The following is a 19,467-nucleotide window of genomic DNA, read 5'->3' as shown; positions in this document are numbered from 1 at the left end:
CTTTCCGTTTTTCCTTTAATTTTTTCCTGTTCCCACACAAATACATATATATATGTGTGTGTATATATATGTGTGTGTATGTATATATATGTATATACATATATATACACACTATATGTACACACTATTTACACAGTCTCTCTGTATATACACACACACAAGTATGTACATTATCTATATATAAGGGAGCATTATGTAAGGGGCTACAGTGCAGGAGAGTTATGGGGTGTTGTGTAAGTGCCCTAGACAGTACAGAGTCCAGGTATGCCCACAGCACTGTAAAACACTATCTATATACAACGGTAATAATTCTACAGTACCTTGTGTGTCTATATATTTTATAAATTTGCACACCCCCCATATAATGCTCCCACATTTAGTAATCTCCATGATGTCAGTTGTGCCATTTCATGGGGAGCCTCCAAGCCATGAGGATCTGCCGTTTTGTGGGGCCTCTCCCAGGGAAGGCTGTCACCCTCTGTGTCAGCCTCAGTTCCCAGGGCAGAACTGGGATGCCTAAAGGACACTCACCTGAGCACAAGCCTGTGGAACAGCCCAGCTCCCTCCCCCTCTGTCCAGAGTGGCACAGACACTCCCGACCTTTCCCAGGAGCTACGAGGCAACCAAGAGGTCAGGAGGCATTGCCAGAAACGACTCCATCACTCTGCTCTCTTTTGCCCTTCTCGACTCCTGTGCAGACCCAAGGTGGCAAATCCCATCAGTCCATGCATTTCCATGCCTGGCCACGATTCCCCTCTGGAGCAGCCCACACCCAGTTTGTCTCCGAGTCTGGAAGATTAGTCTGGTCCCAGAAAGATGCAAGCACCCCGGGCTGGGCTTCTTCCAGCCTGGCTCTGCGCATGCTGAGGCTGCTCTGTGCTCTGCCCGGGCTCTGCGGGGGCTCAGCCCCTCAGACTGCTGCTCTGAAAGCCTCGCATCAGACGTGCCCTTTCGGAGCACACGGGCTGACCTTCTGCTTTTTCAGCTGAGGAAGACTCTCATCCAGGCACAGAGATTGCAAGTGGTCATACAAACCCAATTGTCAAGAACTCAAACACTCTACGGTCCCAGTTGAATACCTGTACCCAGCGGGGGGATTTGTCTGCCCCACTCTCCATCTGATTGTGGCTGGACTTGCAATTGCACTTTCTTCCTCATATAGAAGTACCACGACTGGGCAAACACAGGCCAGTGGGATGAATTCCAAAGGCAATGTGGTCTGGAGCCGATGAATGAAAGAAACCCTTTCCCAATTCCAAACCATACCAAAACCCCCATCAATGGGACTTCCCAGCTATGAATAACAACAAAAGTTTATTTACAAACGAAGTGGCTGGAAAGATCAGAGTAGATATTGCCTGATTTCCTAGTCCTTGTCTACTCTGTGCCTCCTTTGCCAGTGGAGGCATTTCCATGTCGGGAAAGGAGACTTCTTCAGGTTGTGTTGCTGCAGCAGTGCCAGGATGTTTGAACTGTGCAGAGGGGCAGGTATCCCCAAGGGACAGTTTGTCCTGTCTCCTGTCTCCTGCAAGGGACCCTGACTTGACTTGGTAGTTCAAAACCCCTTTTCCAGGTGTCAGTGGCTGGGCTGAAGCACCATGTCATGGCAGGGCCCCTGCCCTCACAATCTTCAGACCCAAAGAGCGAGTGCTGTCTGCTCAGGAACTTGCAGCTTCCTTCTCTACTTGCTCTTCTTTCCCCTCTTGTCCAGAAAGAGAGGGAGCCAGCAGAGGTTCTGGTGCCGCTGTTCTGGGTCTCCTGACTGCATCAATCAGAGGAGCCATCTCGACAAGACTCTTGGATTTTCCTAAAAACGGATGCTGCACCAAAAAACCAAAGAAGAACAAAAGGAGCCATTACTTTCCAAATGCAGTTTCTCACAGGCTCCAGCGGGATTCCTCTGGTTACCAGCAATACACATCAGGAGGACGTAGGGAACTATCTAGACCTCCAACTTTCCTCTGAGGAAAGGCCAAGACAGATGGCACTGGAGAAGAGAAGGTGCCAGGGAGAGCTTATTGTGCCTTTCAGTCCTTCAAGGGGACACATTTTTTCAAAGGGCGTGGTTGCAATGGGACAAAGGATCATGGTTTTCAAGTGGAAGAGGATAGATTCTGGTTACATCTCAGGAAGTCATTGTTTAGAATGAGGGTGCTGAAACACTGGCACAGGAAGTGGATACCCCATCCCTGGTCAGGTGGGACAGGGCTCTGAGCAACCCAGTCTAGTTGAAGATGTCCCTGCTCGTTGCAGGGGGGTTGGACTAGATGCCACTTAAAGGTCCCTTCCAAGCCAAACTATTCTAGAATGCTACTTAGTTGTTTAGCTGATGACAAAGCCCATCCCTGGACAGCTGTTTCACCTGCAGCCACTTTACCTTCAGCAGCTTCTTGGCCGTCCATTGACGCTTTGCATTCGGGTTCAGGCAGGACTGCAGGAAGGAACGGAACACAGGCGACAGGTTTCTGGGAGTCTCCAGCTCGGGTGGCATGTCCTTAGGCTTGGGACAAAGGAAACACAAGACAGCCATTGACCATCCCTCCCCGAGGGGAAAGCTCCAGCACAGGCCAGTCCTTGCTTTCTGAGACTTGACCTGGGGCTTCTCCAGGAGCCCTGATCAACATTTGAGCTTAAGGAAGCAGAGAATTTTCAGCATCCAGACCAGTCCTGCTAATTGCCTTCAACTCTTTTTGCTGCCTTCTGCAAGGCAAATGCAATCCAAAAGAAGTCTTCCAAGAAAAGTCAGGGACCTTTTTCAGAAGGACTGGAAGACTGACATTTTCCATAATTGTTGCCTTCCTCAGGAATTAACTGTGCAGCATTTAACTTGGTTTCAGCTGTTAGTCATGGGGTTTTATCCCCGTATACCTTCCTGGCCTATTGCACACTCCTTTGGTGTAAGAGCGGGTCATTTCATTTTAGGGAATTAGCATCTACAACTGCAAACCTGGAAATACATTGGCTTACTACAAGGAGCTGTGCTAGAACCTACTTTTAGAAATGTACTGGCTAATACATACTTGTGGCAGTACTAGAAGCAGTGACCTGCCCTGAAAGGCTCAGGTAAGCAGTGGGCACTGGTCCAAGTTTGAAAAGACTTCTGGCCTGCAGATCCCCTTGAAATGCTTTTCACAGTAATTCTCCAACGGGAGAATCCTGCTGCTGAAAAATTCCTGCCATTGGGAGATCCAGCTCCAAGGGAGTTCAAAGAGCACAGGAGGAATTCAAGCATTGTTGGAGGCCAAAACGGCCCATTTCTGCACTGGCACATGTCACTTCTCCTGTGAGCAGATGTGCTCCAGGACACTTTTAGACGTGGGCCTTGGTGGGACTAGTTCAAGCTGATGTGAGTGGGAGAAAGATATGGCTCAGGGGAGAAAGGCAGGGCTCTCTGACAGTATTTGCACCTTACCCGTGTAGGACCATCCACCATTTCTAGTGCCGTGATCCCAAGGGCCCAGATATCCACTTTGGCATCATATCGGTCTCTTCTCAACATTTCTGATACCATATAGAAAGGTGTTGAAAAAAATGACCTCCATGTCTTTCGCTGGGGCTGAAGCCAAGCACATAAGCCAAAATCAACTGCAGAAAAAAGAAATAGAGTTAAAACCGGCTTGAATTATGAAAGCAAGCACAAGAATTCCCCACTCTCAGTCTGAGAGCACAGTGTTGAATCTAGCTGGAAGAGTGGCTGTGCTCTGTTTCCTCTGGAAGGGACATACCCAAACCAAAGGCACTCTTGACAGCCTCATCCTCTCTAGAGCTCTCTGCACATTGCAACTCTGCTCTCAGCTTACAGCAGTGGGCTGGGCGCTCCCACCAGCACCACTTTTGGGGAACTGGCAGGCACTCAAAGGCAACCCCAGACCCTGCCTCCCAGGAACGCTGTGCCTGACCAAGAACACCTACTCAGTTTGACAGATCCATCCATTCCGAGAAGAATACTGTCACTTTTGATGTCTCTGTGGATCACTCTATTCGAATGAAGGAAGTCCAGGGCTTTCAGGCACTGAGATTAAACAAAGAAACACAAGGGGAAAAATTAATTAGGTTGATTTTATCGCAGAAAAAAAGAAATGGCTCTAAAAGGTCAAATTTCAGGTGACACATCAATTGCAGACATACCTCAAGTGGCAAAGTTTGGAATAATAAATGAATTAAATTGAAATTAAACTAGAAAGGAAAGTACAACAACATTATAGGAGTATAATAACAGAGTACAAGAAATGTAGTGAGACTGGCAGGCCGTTCACTTGGATGCTCTTTTCTTCTCCACATCATAACAGCAACGCAGAAACAAAGCTCTGAACAGGAAATCACTCCTGTTCTTACCACCTTTTGCAAAGAACCATCCTGTCCAAGCTGTCAGAAGCAAGGGCAGCATCCCTTACCTCCCGACTGATAGAGGCTATCATCTCTTCCTCAAGAGCTTGTATGGAAATGACATCGCCTAAGGTGCATCCCTCCACATATTCCGTCACCAGCCAGAGTTCTTCATTGAAAAGGTAGCTGAAAGAAGAAACCCACAGCATGGAGATGAATGGCCCCAGCTAAATGACCTTATGGGAAAGACTGCAGTTGTGTTTTCTTGCCAGGTCACTTGTAAATGAAGAGAGAATCTGAGCAGGCTAAATGAGAAAGGCTCATCTGTGAAAAAGGAGATGTCTTAGATGGCAAGCAAGGCAAAAATGCAGTTTAGTGACAGCAGAGAGAAATCTGGAACCAGGACATTGCCATCAGCTGCTTCATCATCTTAACTCATCCCTTCCAGCCTGAACTCCAGGAAGCAGGCAACACAGACTTCTCCATGGGAGGAGAGTGTGCACCACTGAGGGCAGATGTTGGTCAACCCCTTGGAAAGCATTGCATAAAGTGCATTCAGAAACAGGGAAAACCATTTAAAACCTGGCACATTGTGTGGTTGTGCAAACAAGAGCCTAGTCTTCCTGGCATCCACACCAACAAAAAGTAGAGGGAAAACCCCAAGGTCAATAATTTCTAGGTGGGTTTATCAGCACGTATCATTAAGGCAAAGAAATGATGATCAGTTTGAAAAAAACCAGACCCCAAAAGAACAGGGAGGTAGTGAACTGAAGGGCTGTGGCTTTAGGAAGACATGGCAGATGCAGGTTTTGGAAGACACGCTTCAAACTACGTATACCAGAAAAGGCCAAGGCAGACACAAGGCACATGTGAACCTCGGTGTGATAATCCCTGAACCACTCACCTGTCTATATAGTGAATGATATTGGGGTGCCTCATTCTCTTCAGGACTGCAACCTCAGTTAAAACAAGCTCCCTTTTGTTCTTTCTGTCGCGGAGAAAAATCTTCTTGATGGCCACCTAAAAGGAGATTGAAAGCCACAGACTTGAGAAGTCTGTTGCACAGGACCACAATGCACATGGAGCAGGTGTTTTTGGAATGATGGAGCCAGGGTGGGCCAAACTGCCTGGGATAAGACACCAGAGCTTCTTAACTGACAGGACAAGAGGCGATTCCTCCGCTCGCCCTTGTGTGCCAGTTACAGGACACATGGCTATAGACATTTTGCCTTGTAAACTCTGGACAAATGGTCTGCAAACAATCAATCCGTAATGGAGGAAATCCCATCCTAAAAGGTCATGAGGGTTACAAAAAAAATACAATCCCTGCACTTTGTAACATCTTGAAGTTGGATTTTGCAACTCTAAAGAACGTTTTTAACCCAGTTCCTATTTGCAGTTCTTTTCTGGGTTTGAAAAGGAATAACCCATTCTAGGGTATTTTATGGATGTGGCCGGGGTTATGAGCAGCGCTCAGGGCCTTTAGATCCCTTGCAGACTCCTGTGTAAGTGCACTTCCCAAGTGCAGCACTGCAGCTGGGTAAGGAGCCACCAAGTAGCTGATGCATTAGCATAGTCAGTAAATAAGTCTGAGCAAAGGTGTCCTTCTCTGAAAGATACCCCTGCCCTCCTTGTGTTCTTTTGGGGACTTAATAAGGACAAGGTCTGTCCAAACCGTGTCTTGCAGGCTGACACTTGTCTGCCCTCAGAGGAACAGTCTCTGCAGCAAAGATCTCGTGGCCACCCAGAGCTGTGGCCACAGCTCCCAGCGGAGGGGAAAGCACTCGAGAGCTGAGCTGCACAATCTGCCGGGGGTGCTGCCCTTACCCGTCTTCCTGTATCAATGTCAACTCCTCGGAAAACTCTTCCACAAGACCTAGAAACAGAGCAGCAGCCAAGAAAGGAGAAGGCGTTTAGGCCCTGGGTGAGAAAGCCAGCCCAGAGAGCAGAGCTCTGCTGCCCAGAGTGTTTATAAAACACTCGGCTTCAGCCAGCAGCCCAGCAGCCCAGCAGCCCAGCAGCCCTCTGCCATGCAGGGTGGCCAGGAGAAAACATAGGACATACTCCATGTCCTGCTCCTTGTTACAGGCAAGAGACTGCCAGCATTGAGTTGTCTTTGACAATGCCTTCTGACCACAGTTATTAAATACTGATCAGGACTGACAGACAGGAGGATGTAAGCCCAGTGTCTGCCCATGTTTGCAGCTTGCCTGACTGCATGCTTGATATGACACCAGCAAAATCCCTGGCCCATGGTTTTGTAGAAGTAGCTGAGATTGGACTTACCCTTGGCCAATTTGCTGCTGTACAGTGTATTTCTTCACAGGGTTCTCCTCACTCACAATGCCCTCTGAAAGAAACAACATGAAAGACGCTCATGTGAAACAGAGATACCACCTTGCAGCAGATCCAAAAGGCAGCCCCACTGTGCAGGGCTGTGAGCCCTTTGTAGTCAGCTGGTAACAACAATCACAAGAGCAACAGAGGCAGCTCTGAAGCACAGGTGGCTCGACAAACACTCTGTTCCTTTAGTACAGCTAAAGTTGACATGCATACCATGGACTGCTCCACCAGAAGTGAAATACATGATACGTACTGAGATCGGCGAGGTAAATACTTGTTAGTGAGGATATCAGTTGTGGCTGGTCTGAGCTTTTTCTCCCTGTGCTGGTTTCTGCAGAGCTTTTCTTCCCAGTGCTTGTTTTCTGTGTGCATTTTTTCCCAGTGGCTCTTTTGCCAGTGCTTGTGCTTGGCATTTCAGTGTCGGGCAAGGAGACTTCTTTAGGTTGTGGTGCTGCAGCAACACCTGCCATTGCAGAGCTCTTGAGGATCTGTGGCAAGAATTAGTTTATGTCAGAAAGGTGGCTTGCAGAGATGTCCTGAGATCATAGTTCAAATGCAAACCCTTGGGAAGATGCTGTTGGCCACAAGTCAGGCTCTTAAACTGTCTTTTGCTGCCCACTTCACAAAGTGAATGGACGAGAAGAAAAGACTGGATTTACACAAGTTCATGGGCAGTTTCCTCTTCAATTTTCATGCATTTTGTCAACTAGGTCGTGCAGAGGGGCAACTACCCTCTAGGGCACAGTTATTGCTGTGTGTCCTGAAAGGGACAGTCTGACTCAACTTGGAAGTTCCAGACTGCTTTTCCAGGTGTCAGTGGCTGGGCTGAAGCACCATGTCATGACAGGGCTACAGCCCTCACAATCTTCAGCCACAAAAAGCAAGCGCTGTCTGCTCAGGAACTTGCAGCTCTGATTGACACCAAAGGCAGTGCTAATGTACTCTGGCACTTACTGATTTCACTCCTTCAGGCTTTGCTTTGACAACTTTCTTCTCTACTTGCTCTTCTTTCCCCTCTTGTCCAGAAAGAGAGGGAGCCAGCAGAGGTTCTGGTGCCGCTGTTCTGGGTCTCCTGACTGCATCAATCAGAGGAGTCATCTCGGCAAGACTCTTGGATTTTCCTAAAAACGGATGCTGCACCAAAAAACCAAAGAAGAACAAAAGGAGCCATTACTTTCCAAATGCAGTTTCTCACAGGCTCCAGCGGGATTCCTCTGGTTACCAGCAATACACATCAGGAGGACGTAGGGAACTATCTAGACCTCCAACTTTCCTCTGAGGAAAGGCCAAGACAGATGGCACTGGAGAAGAGAAGGTGCCAGGGAGAGCTTATTGTGGCCTTTCAGTCCTTCAAGGGGACACATTTTTTCAAAGGGCCCGGTTGCAGTGGGACAAAGGATCATAGTTTTCAAGTGCAAGAGGATAGATTCTGGTTACATCTAAGGCAGTCATTGTTTAGAATGAGGGTGCTGAAACACTGGCACAGGAAGTGGATACCCCATCCCTGGTCAGGTGGGACAGGGCTCTGAGCAACCCGGTCTAGTTGAAGATGTCCCTGCTCGTTGCAGGGGGGTTGGACTAGATGCCACTTAAAGGTCCCTTCCAAGCCAAACTATTCTAGGATGCTACTTAGTTGTCATTTGAAAAGCACCAAGACTGGAGATTAGTAGGAGAGGAGGCCTCCTGATGCCTCTGAGTTTAGCTGATGACAAAGCCCATCCCTGGACAGCTGTTTCACCTGCAGCCACTTTACCTTCATCAGCTTCCTGGCCGTCCATCGACGCTTCACCTTCCGTTTCAGGCAGGACTGCAGGAAGGAACGGAACACAGGCGACAGGTTTCTGGGAGTCTCCAGCTCGGGTGGCTTGTGCTTAGGCTTGGGACAAAGGAAACACAAGACAGCCATTAACCATCCCTCCCCGAGGGGAAGAGCTCCAGCACAGGCCAGTCCTTGCTTTCTGAGAGTTGACCTGGGGCTTCTCCAGGAGCCCTGATCAACATTTGAGCTTAAGGAAGCAGAGAATTTTCAGCATCCAGACCAGTCCTGCTAATTGCCTTCAACTCTTTTTGCTGCCTTCTGCAAGGCAAATGCAATCCAAAAGAAGTCTTCCAAGAAAAGTCAGGGACCTTTTTCAGAAGGACTGGAAGACTGACATTTTCCATAATTGTTGCCTTCCTCAGGAATTAACTGTGCAGCATTTAACTTGGTTTCAGCTGTTAGTCATGGGGTTTTATCCCCGTATACCTTCCTGGCCTATTGCACACTCCTTTGGTGTAAGAGCGGGTCATTTCATTTTAGGGAATTAGCATCTACAACTGCAAACTGGAAATACATTGGCTTACTACAAGGAGCTGTGCTAGAACCTACTTTTAGAAATGTACTGGCTAATACATACTTGTGGCAGTACTAGAAGCAGTGACCTGCCCTGAAAGGCTCAGGTAAGCAGTGGGCACTGGTCCAAGTTTGAAAAGACTTCTGGCCTGCAGATCCCCTTGAAATGCTTCTCACAGTAATTCTCCAACGGGAGAATCCTGCTGCTGAAAAATTCCTGCCATTGGGAGATCCAGCTCCAAGGGAGTTCAAAGAGCACAGGAGGAATTCAAGCATTGTTGGAGGCCAAAACGGCCCATTTCTGCACTGGCACATGTCACTTCTCCTGTGAGCAGATGTGCTCCAGGACACTTTTAGATGTGGGCCTTGGTGGGACTAGTTCAAGCTGATGTGAGTGGGAGAAAGATATGGCTCAGGGGAGAAAGGCAGGGCTCTCTGACAGTATTTGCACCTTACCTGTGTAGGACCATCCACCATTTCTAGTGCCATGATCCCAAGGGCCCAGATATCCACTTTGGCACCATATCTGTCTCCTCTCAACATTTCTGGTGCCATATAGAAAGGAGTCCCAATGAAAGATGTCCGTTTCTTCTCCCAGGGATTAAGCCAAGCACAGAAGCCAAAATCAACTGCAGAGAAAAACAAGTACTGATAAAACCAGCTTGAATTATGAAAGCAAGCACAAGAATTCCCCACTCTCAGTCTGAGAGCACAGTGTTGAATCTAGCTGGAAGAGTGGCTGTGCTCTGTTTCCTCTGGAAGGGACATACCCAAACCAAAGGCACTCTTGACAGCCTCATCCTCTCTAGAGCTCTCTGCACATTGCAACTCTGCTCTCAGCTTACAGCAGTGGGCTGGGCACTCCCACCAGCACCACTTTTGGGGAACTGGCAGGCACTCAAAGGCAACCCCAGACCCTGCCTCCCAGGAACGCTGTGCCTGACCAAGAACACCTACTCAGTTTGACAGATCCATCCATTCCGAGAAGAATATTGTCACTTTTGATGTCTCTGTGGATCACTAGATCTGAATGAAGGAAATCCAGGGCATTCAGGCACTGAGATTAAACAAAGAAACGAGAGGAAAAATTAATTAGGCTGATTTTATGGCACAAAAAAGGAAATGGCTCTAAAAGATCAAATTTCAGGTGACACATCAATTGCAGACATACCTCAAGTGGCAAAGTTTGGAATAATAAATGAATTAAATTGAAATTAAACTAGAAAGGAAAGTACAACAACATTATAGGAGTACAATAACAGAGTACAAGAAATGTAGTGAGACTGGCAGGCCGTTCACTTGGATGCTCTTTTCTTCTCCACATCATAACAGCAACGCAGAAACAAAGCTCTGAACAGGAAATCACTCCTGTTCTTACCACCTTTTGCAAAGAACCATCCTGTCCAAGCTGTCAGAAGCAAGGGCAGCATCCCTTACCTCCCGACTGATAGAGGCTATCATCTCTTCCTCAAGAGCTTGTATGGAAATGACATCGCCTAAGGTGCATCCCTCCACATATTCCGTCACCAGCCAGAGTTCTTCATTGAAAAGGTAGCTGAAAGAAGAAACCCACAGCATGGAGATGAATGGGCCCAGCTAAATGACCTTATGGGAAAGACTGCAGTTGAGTTTTCTTGCCAGGTCACTTGTAAATGAAGAGAGAATCTGAGCAGGCTAAATGAGAAAGGCTCATCTGTGAAAAAGGAGATGTCTTAGATGGCAAGCAAGGCAAAAATGCAGTTTAGTGACAGCAGAGAGAAATCTGGAACCAGGACATTGCCATCAGCTGCTTCATCATCTTAACTCATCCCTTCCAGCCTGAACTCCAGGAAGCAGGCAGCACAGACTTCTCCATGGGAGGAGAGTGTGCACCACTGAGGGCAGATGTTGGTCAACCCCTTGGAAAGCATTGCATAAAGTGCATTCAGAAACAGGGAAAACCATTTAAAACCTGGCACATTGTGTGGTTGTGCAAACAAGAGCCTAGTCTTCCTGGCATCCACAGCAACAAAAAGTAGAGGGAAAACCCCAAGGTCAATAATTTCTAGGTGGGTTTATCAGCACGTATCATTAAGGCAAAGAAATGATGATCAGTTTGAAAAAAACCAGACCCCAAAAGAACAGGGAGGTAGTGAACTGAAGGGCTGTGGCTTTAGGAAGACATGGCAGATGCAGGTTTTGGAAGACACGCTTCAAACTACCTATTACCAGAAAAGGCCAAGGCAGACACAAGGCAAGCTCCTCCCTGAAGGAGCTAAGAGACCTGTGCCCTGCACCTCCCGTCCACTGCAGGTGGAGGAGTTATAAAATAATGAAGAGCTCCATGTTCTTCCAGTGACCAAAGTGGCTTTTTAGCCTTTGGCTTGCAGTTTGTCAATGAACCTCAACGTGATAATCCCAGAACCACTCACCTGTCTATGTAGCGAATGATATTGGGGTGCCTCATTCTCTTCAGGACTGCAACCTCAGTTAAAACAAGCTCCCTTTTGTTCTTTCTGTCGAGAACAAAAATCTTCTTGATGGCCACCTAAAAGGAGATTGAAAGCCACAGACTTGAGATGTCTGTTGCACGGGACCACAACGCACATGGAGCAGGTGTCTTTGGAATGATGGAGTCAGGGTGGGCCAAACTGCCTGGGATTAGACACCAGAGCTTCTTAACTGACAGGACAAGAGGCGATTCCTCCGCTCGCCCTTGTGTGCCAGTTACAGGACACATGGCTATAGACATTTTGCCTTGTAAACTCTGGACAAATGGTCTGCAAACAATCAATCCGTAATGGAGGAAATCCCATCCTAAAAGGTCATGAGGGTTACACAAAAAAATACAATCCCAGAACTTTGTAACATCTTGAAGTTGGATTTTGCAACTCTAAAGAACGTTTTTAACCCAGTTCCTATTTGCAGTTCTTTTCTGGGTTTGAAAAGGAATAACCCATTCTAGGGTATTTTATGGATGTGGCCGGGGTTATGAGCAGCGCTCAGGGCCTTTAGATCCCTTGCAGACTCCTGTGTAAGTGCACTTCCCAAGTGCAGCACTGCAGCTGGGTAAGGAGCCACCAAGTAGCTGATGCATTAGCATAGTCAGTAAATAAGTCTGAGCAAAGGTGTCCTTCTCTGAAAGATACCCCTGCCCTCCTTGTGTTCTTTTGGGGACTTAATAAGGACAAGGTCTGTCCAAACCGTGTCTTGCAGGCTGACACTTGTCTGCCCTCAGAGGAACAGTCTCTGCAGCAAAGATCTCGTGGCCACCCAGAGCTGTGGCCACAGCTCCCAGTGGAGGGGAAAGCACTCGAGAGCTGCACAATCTGCCGGGGGTGCTGCCCTTACCCGTCTTCCTGTGGCAATGTCAACTCCTCGGAAAACTGTTCCAAAAGTCCTAGAAACAGAGCAGCAGCCAAGAAAGGAGAAGGCGTTTAGGCCCTGGGTGAGAAAGCCAGCCCAGAGAGCAGAGCTCTGCTGCCCAGAGTGTTTATAAAACACTCGGCTTCAGCCAGCAGCCCAGCAGCCCAGCAGCCCAGCAGCCCAGCAGCCCAGCAGCCCAGCTGCCCAGCAGCCCAGCAGCCCTCTGCCATGCAGGGTGGCCAGGAGAAAACATAGGACATACTCCATGTCCTGCTCCTTGTTACAGGCAAGAGACTGCCAGCATTGAGTTGTCTTTGACAATGCCTTCTGACCACAGTTATTAAATACTGATCAGGACTGACAGACAGGAGGATGTAAGCCCAGTGTCTGCCCATGTTTGCAGCTTGCCTGACTGCATGCTTGATATGACACCAGCAAAATCCCTGGCCCATGGTTTTGTAGAAGTAGCTGAGATTGGACTTACCCTTGGCCAATTATCTGCTGTACAGTGTATTTCTTCGTAGGGTTCCCCTCACTCACATGGCTCTCTGAAAGAAACAACATGAAAGATGCTCATGTGAAACAGAGATACCACCTTGCAGCAGATCCAAAAGGCAGCCCCACTGTGCAGGGCTGTGAGCCCTTTGTAGTCAGCTGGTAACAACAACAACAACAACAACAACAATAACCACAACAGCAGAGGCAGCTCCGAAGCACAGGTGGCTCCACAAAGACTGATTTTCCACAGTCTTTTGAGGCTTTACCTTGACAGGAAACCACGCACATGGAGGAATGCTCAGAGCAGACAGAAATCAGAAAAGAACAGGCACCAATGCAAGAGTTTGTTGTCTACAAAAATTAAGGAGAGCTGGTGCAACAGAGCTCTATTTTCTTGGAGAGAAACACTCCGTGTGATTCAGCAGAAGGAACAGCCACAGTGCTCTGTTGCTTCCTCTCTTCCTTTAGTAGAACTAAAGCTGACATGCATACCATGGACTGCTGTACCAGCCAGGAAATACGTGATACGTACTGAGGTCATCAAGGAAACGTCGTGTTAGTGGCAATAGCTTTGGCGGCCGGTACGTGATTTCCTTTGGAATGCTTTTCTTCCGAGTGTCTCCTTTCCCGGTGCTTGTGCTTGGCATTTCAGTGTCGGGAAAGGAGATTTCTTCAGACTGTGGTGCTGCAGCAACAGCTGCCATTGGTGAGCTCTTGAGGATCTGTGGCAAGAATTAGTTTATGTCAGAAAGGTGGCTTGCAGAGGTGCCCCGGGATCCTATTTCAAATGCAAACCCTTCGGAAGACTTGGCCACAAGTTGGGCTCTTAAACTGTCTTTTGCTGCCCACTTCACAAAGTGAATGGACGAGAAAAAAAGACAGGATTTACACGAGTTCATGGGCAGTTTCAATTTTCATGCATTTTCTCAACTAGGTTGTGCAGAGGGGCAACTACCCTCTAGGGCACAGTTATTGCTGTGTGTCCTGAAAGGGACAGTCTGACTCAGCTTGGAAGTTCAAAACCTCTTTTCCAGGTGTCAGTGGCTGGGCTGAAGCACCATGTCATGGCAGGGCTACAGCCCTCACACTCTTCAGCCATGCATGGCAAGCACTGGCTGCTCAGGAACTTGCAGCTCTGAATGACACCAAAGGCAGTGCTAACCAAAGCTGGCACTTACTGATTTCACTCCTTCAGGCTTTGCTTTGTCGTTTTCCTTCTCTGCTTGCTCTTCCTTACTCTCTTGTCCAGAAACAGAGGGAGCCAGCAGAGGTTCTGGTGATGGTGTTGTGAACCTCTGTGTAAAGAATCTCCTGATTGCATCGAGCAGAGGCCTCATGTTGTTGAGACTACCGGATTTTTCTAAAAATGGATGCTGCCCAAAGGAAAAAACACAGAAAGAAAGGAGCCATTACTTTCCAAATGCAGTTTCCCACAGGCTCCAGCGGGATTCCTCTGGTTACCAGCAATACACATCAGGAGGACTGAGGGCACCATCTACACCTCCAACTTCATGTCCAGGACCTTGCTATCACAGGCAAACATGGCCCATAAGGCCCTTAATCAGTTTCTCAAGGTCTCTGCAGCAAGGAGGTTTGCCTTGCCAGTGCTCGGGAATGCCACTTGCTGTCTCGGGCCTTTTTCCATTTCAGAAAACTCAAAGGACTCCCTTAGGTTCCTCTTCTCTAAAGACCTGGGCTATTTTAGGAGTGAAAACTGATGAGGAGCATAAGCCCCTCCTCGGGAAATTCCTGTACCTCTAAGCAAGGTCAACGCCAGGAGGATGCAGGCCTGTGTATTGTTCTGAAGAGAACTGAGGTGGAGGTTCTCAGCACCCAGACAAGAGCAGGGACACAAGGGGCAGAGCGCTGATGAACTCAGCTCTGGCTTGCAGGGAGAGCAGTGTGTGCATTCCACCCCTGCCCCTCCCTGTGCTGGCTGCCACCTTCCTTCCCAGCAGGGACAGCCCAGTGGCACCTTGTGCAGCTCCCTCTCTCTGCCACAAAACCTGCCAGAACCCTGGAGCACTTCTGGCCTGCTTGAATGTGCCAGGCAGCAAATGGGGCTGGGACAAGGCCCGCTCAGCTGTCCCTCCTTGGGTGGCAGAAACCTCAAAGAGTGGGGCAGGAGGGACAGCTGTTTCACCTGCAGCCACTTTACCTTCAGCAGCTGCTCGGCCGTCCATCGACGCTTCTCATTCCGTTTCAGGCAGGACTCCAGGAAGGAACGGAACACAGGCGACAGGTTTCTGCGAGTTTTCAGCTTGGGTGGCTTGTACTTAGGCTGGGACAAAAGACACAAGGCAGCCATTAACCATCCCTCCCCGAGGGGAAGAGCTCCAGCACAGGCCAGTCCTTGCTTTCTGAGACTTGACCTGGGGCTTCTCCAGGAGCCCTGATCAACATTTGAGCTTAAGGAAGCAGAGAATTTTCAGCATCCAGACCAGTCCTGCTAATTGCCTTCAACTCTTTTTGCTGCCTTCTGCAAGGCAAATGCAATCCAAAAGAAGTCTTCCAAGAAAAGTCAGGGACCTTTTTCAGAAGGACTGGAAGACTGACATTTTCCATAATTGTTGCCTTCCTCAGGAATTAACTGTGCAGCATTTAACTTGGTTTCAGCTGTTAGTCATGGGGTTTTATCCCCGTATACCTTCCTGGCCTATTGCACACTCCTTTGGTGTAAGAGCGGGTCATTTCATTTTAGGGAATTAGCATCTACAACTGCAAACCTGGAAATACATTGGCTTACTACAAGGAGCTGTGCTAGAACCTACTTTTAGAAATGTACTGGCTAATACATACTTGTGGCAGTACTAGAAGCAGTGACCTGCCCTGAAAGGCTCAGGTAAGCAGTGGGCACTGGTCCAAGTTTGAAAAGACTTCTGGCCTGCAGATCCCCTTGAAATGCTTCTCACAGTAATTCTCCAACGGGAGAATCCTGCTGCTGAAAAATTCCTGCCATTGGGAGATCCAGCTCCAAGGGAGTTCAAAGAGCACAGGAGGAATTCAAGCATTGTTGGAGGCCAAAACGGCCCATTTCTGCACTGGCACATGTCACTTCTCCTGTGAGCAGATGTGCTCCAGGACACTTTTAGACGTGGGCCTTGGTGGGACTAGTTCAAGCTGATGTGAGTGGGAGAAAGATATGGCTCAGGGGAGAAAGGCAGGGCTCTCTGACAGTATTTGCACCTTACCTGTGTAGGACCATCCACCATTTCTAGTGCCGTGATCCCAAGGGCCCAGATGTCCACTTTGGCATCATATTTGTCTCCTGCCAACATTTCTGGTGCCATATAGAAAGGAGTCCCAATTAAAGACCTCCGTTTCTTCTCCCAGGGATTAAGCCAAGCACAGAAGCCAAAATCAACTGCAGACAAAAACAAGTACTGTTAAAACCGGCTTGAATTATGAAAGCAAGCACAAGAATTCCCCACTCTCAGTCTGAGAGCACAGTGTTGAATCTAGCTGGAAGAGTGGCTGTGCTCTGTTTCCTCTGGAAGGGACATACCCAAACCAAAGGCACTCTTGACAGCCTCATCCTCTCTAGAGCTCTCTGCACATTGCAACTCTGCTCTCAGCTTACAGCAGTGGGCTGGGCACTCCCACCAGCACCACTTTTGGGGAACTGGCAGGCACTCAAAGGCAACCCCAGACCCTGCCTCCCAGGAACGCTGTGCCTGACCAAGAACACCTACTCAATTTGACGGATCCATCCATTCCGAGAAGAATATTGGCACTTTTGAAGTCTCTGTGGATCACTAGATTTGAATGAAGGAAGTCCAGGGCTTTCAGGCACTGAGATTAAACAAAGAAATGAGAGAAAAAAATTAATTAGGCTGATTTTTTTTCCCACAAAAAAAGAAATGGCTCTAAAAGGTCAAATTTCAGGTGACACATCAATTGCAGACATACCTCAAGTGGCAAAGTTTGGAATAATAAATAAAATAAAATGAAATTAAACTGAAAAAGAAAGTACAACAACATTATAGGAGTATAATAACAGAGTACAAGAAATGCAGTGAGACTGGCAGGCCGTTCACTTGGATGCTCTTTTCTTCTCCACATCATAACAGCAACGCAGAAACAAAGCTCTGAACAGGAAATCACTCCTGTTCTTACCACCTTTTGCAAAGAACCATCCTGTCCAAGCTGTCAGAAGCAAGGGCAGCATCCCTTACCTCCCGACTGATAGAGGCTATCATCTCTTCCTCAAGAGCTTGTATGAAAACCACAGTAGCTAAGGAGCATCCCTCCACGTATTCCATCACCAGCCAGAGTTGTTCATTGAAAAGGTAGCTGAAAGAAGAAACCCACAGCATGGAGATGAATGGGCCCAGCTAAATGACCTTATGGGAAAGACTGCAGTTGAGTTTTCTTGCCAGGTCACTTGTAAATGAAGAGAGAATCTGAGCAGGCTAAATGAGAAAGGCTCATCTGTGAAAAAGGAGATGTCTTAGATGGCAAGCAAGGCAAAAATGCAGTTTAGTGACAGCAGAGAGAAATCTGGAACCAGGACATTGCCATCAGCTGCTTCATCATCTTAACTCATCCCTTCCAGCCTGAACTCCAGGAAGCAGGCAACACAGACTTCTCCATGGGAGGAGGGTGTGCACCACTGAGGGCAGATGTTGGTCAACCCCTTGGAAAGCATTGCATAAAGTGCATTCAGAAACAGGGAAAACCATTTAAAACCTGGCACATTGTGTGTTTGTGCAAACAAGAGCCTAGTCTTCCTGGCATCCACAGCAACAAAAAGTAGAGGGAAAACCCCAAGGTCAATAATTTCTAGGTGGGTTTATCAGCACGTATCATTAAGGCAAAGAAATGATGATCAGTTTGAAAAAAACCAGACCCCAAAAGAACAGGGAGGTAGTGAACTGAAGGGCTGTGGCTTTAGGAAGACATGGCAGATGCAGGTTTTGGAAGACACGCTTCAAACTACGTATACCAGAAAAGGCCAAGGCAGACACAAGGCAAGCTCCTCTCATCCACTTCAGTTGGAAGAGTCGAGAAACAATGAAGAGCTCCATGTTCTTCCAGTGACCAAAGTGGCTTTTTAGCCTTTGGCTTGCAGTGTGTCAATGAACCTCAATGTGATAATCCCAAACCACTCACCTGTCTATATAGCGAATGATATTGGGGTGCCTCACGCTACTCAAGAGTGAAACCTCAGTTAAAATTATCTCTCTTGCGTACTTTTCCTTGCAAAGACACATCATCTTGATGGCCACCTAAAAGGAGATTGAAAGCCACAGACTTGAGAAGTCTGTTGCACAGGACCACAACGCACATGGAGCAGGTGTCTTTGGAATGATGGAGCCAGGGTGGGCCAAACTGCCTGGGATTAGACACCAGAGCTTCTTAACTGACAGGACAAGAGGCGATTCCTCCGCTCGCCCTTGTGTGCCAGTTACAGGACACATGGCTATAGACATTTTGCCTTGTAAACTCTGGACAAATGGTCTGCAAACAATCAATCCATAATGGAGGAAATCCCATCCTGAAAGGTCATGAGGGTTACACAAAAAAATACAATCCCTGCACTTTGTAACATCTTGAAGTTGGATTTTGCAACTCTAAAGAACGTTTTTAACCCAGTTCCTATTTGCAGTTCTTTTCTGGGTTTGAAAAGGAATAACCCATTCTAGGGTGTTTTATGGATGTGGCCGGGGTTATGAGCAGCGCTCAGGGCCTTTAGATCCCTTGCAGACTCCTGTGTAAGTGCACTTCCCAAGTGCAGCACTGCAGCTGGGTAAGGAGCCACCAAGTAGCTGATGCATTAGCATAGTCAGTAAATAAGTCTGAGCAAAGGTGTCCTTCTCTGAAAGATACCCCTGCCCTCCTTGTGTTCTTTTGGGGACTTAATAAGGACAAGGTCTGTCCAAACCGTGTCTTGCAGGCTGACACTTGTCTGCCCTCAGAGGAACAGTCTCTGCAGCAAAGATCTCGTGGCCACCCAGAGCTGTGGCCACAGCTCCCAGTGGAGGGGAAAGCACTCGAGAGCTGCACAAACTGCCGGGGGTGCTGCCCTTACCCGTCTTCCTGTATCAATGTCAACTCCTCGGAAAACTCTTCCACAAGACCTAGAAACAGAGCAGCAGCCAAGAAAGGAGAAGGCGTTTAGGCCCTGGGTGAGAAAGCCAGCCCAGAGAGCAGAGCTCTGCTGCCCAGAGTGTTTATAAAACACTCGGCTTCAGCCAGCAGCCCAGCAGCCCAGCAGCCCAGCAGCCCAGCAGCCCTCTGCCATGCAGGGTGGCCAGGAGAAAACATAGGACATACTCCACGTCCTGCTCCTTGTTCCAGGCAAGAGACTGCCAGCATTGAGTTGTCTTTGACAATGCCTTCTGACCACAGTTATTAAATACTGATCAGGACTGACAGACAGGAGGATGTAAGCCCAGTGTCTGCCCATGTTTGCAGCTTCCCCAACTGCATGCTTGATATGACACCAGCAAAATCCCTGGCCCATGGTTTTGTAGAAGTAGCTGAGATTGGACTTACCCTTGGCCAATTATCTGCTGTACAGTGTATTTTTTCGTAGGGTTCCCCTCACTCACAATGCCCTCTGAAAGAAACAACATGAAAGATGCTCGTGTGAAACAGAGATATCACCTTGCAGCAGATCC

General features: G+C 48.0%; 3 protein-coding genes across 3 annotated transcripts in view; all 3 read right to left on the bottom strand.

The window, feature by feature from the left end:
- The window catches only part of LOC135421738 (serine/threonine-protein kinase PAK 3-like), a 50,017-nt gene extending 42,212 nt beyond the window's left edge, over positions 1 to 7,805 (bottom strand). Inside the window, exons 1-3 of the mRNA XM_064670425.1 lie at positions 7,624 to 7,805; positions 6,923 to 7,157; positions 6,613 to 6,676 (exon numbers count right to left, since the gene is read on the bottom strand). Of these exons, the coding sequence (XP_064526495.1) occupies positions 6,613 to 6,676; positions 6,923 to 7,157; positions 7,624 to 7,767 (443 nt within the window). The 5' untranslated portion in view covers positions 7,768 to 7,805. The remainder of the gene's footprint in view (positions 1 to 6,612; positions 6,677 to 6,922; positions 7,158 to 7,623) is intronic.
- Positions 7,806 to 9,376: 1,571 nt separating this feature from the next.
- Positions 9,377 to 19,467, bottom strand: part of LOC135421583 (serine/threonine-protein kinase PAK 3-like) — a 158,953-nt gene continuing 148,862 nt past the window's right edge. The window contains exons 7-11 of the mRNA XM_064670199.1: positions 12,332 to 12,380; positions 11,413 to 11,528; positions 10,439 to 10,556; positions 9,959 to 10,058; positions 9,377 to 9,630 (exon numbers count right to left, since the gene is read on the bottom strand). Coding sequence (XP_064526269.1) covers positions 9,377 to 9,630; positions 9,959 to 10,058; positions 10,439 to 10,556; positions 11,413 to 11,528; positions 12,332 to 12,380 — 637 coding nt within the window. The remainder of the gene's footprint in view (positions 9,631 to 9,958; positions 10,059 to 10,438; positions 10,557 to 11,412; positions 11,529 to 12,331; positions 12,381 to 19,467) is intronic.
- LOC135421728 (serine/threonine-protein kinase PAK 3-like) lies at positions 15,955 to 18,264 on the bottom strand. Its single transcript, XM_064670413.1, has 5 exons — positions 18,256 to 18,264; positions 17,957 to 18,072; positions 17,020 to 17,137; positions 16,537 to 16,636; positions 15,955 to 16,208 (listed from the first exon to the last, which is right to left on the bottom strand). Exons 1-5 carry the CDS (start codon positions 18,262 to 18,264, stop codon positions 15,955 to 15,957), a joined length of 597 nt encoding a protein of 198 aa, XP_064526483.1.

Source organism: Pseudopipra pipra, chromosome 13 (genome assembly GCF_036250125.1).
Source record: "Pseudopipra pipra isolate bDixPip1 chromosome 13, bDixPip1.hap1, whole genome shotgun sequence".
NCBI lineage: Eukaryota > Metazoa > Chordata > Aves > Passeriformes > Pipridae > Pseudopipra > Pseudopipra pipra.
This window is presented reverse-complemented; position numbering and strand designations above follow the sequence as displayed.

What these genes read in the sequence shown, in the direction of transcription:
- LOC135421728 (XM_064670413.1), bottom strand. An exon ending in TAGCCTCTATCAGTCGGGAG is followed by an intron (nt 16,637 to 17,019) that starts GTAAGGGATGCT and finishes GTTTAATCTCAG; the next exon opens with TGCCTGAAAGCCCTGGACTT. An exon ending in GGATGGATCCGTCAAATTGA is followed by an intron (nt 16,209 to 16,536) that starts GTAGGTGTTCTT and finishes TTTTGTCTGCAG; the next exon opens with TTGATTTTGGCTTCTGTGCT.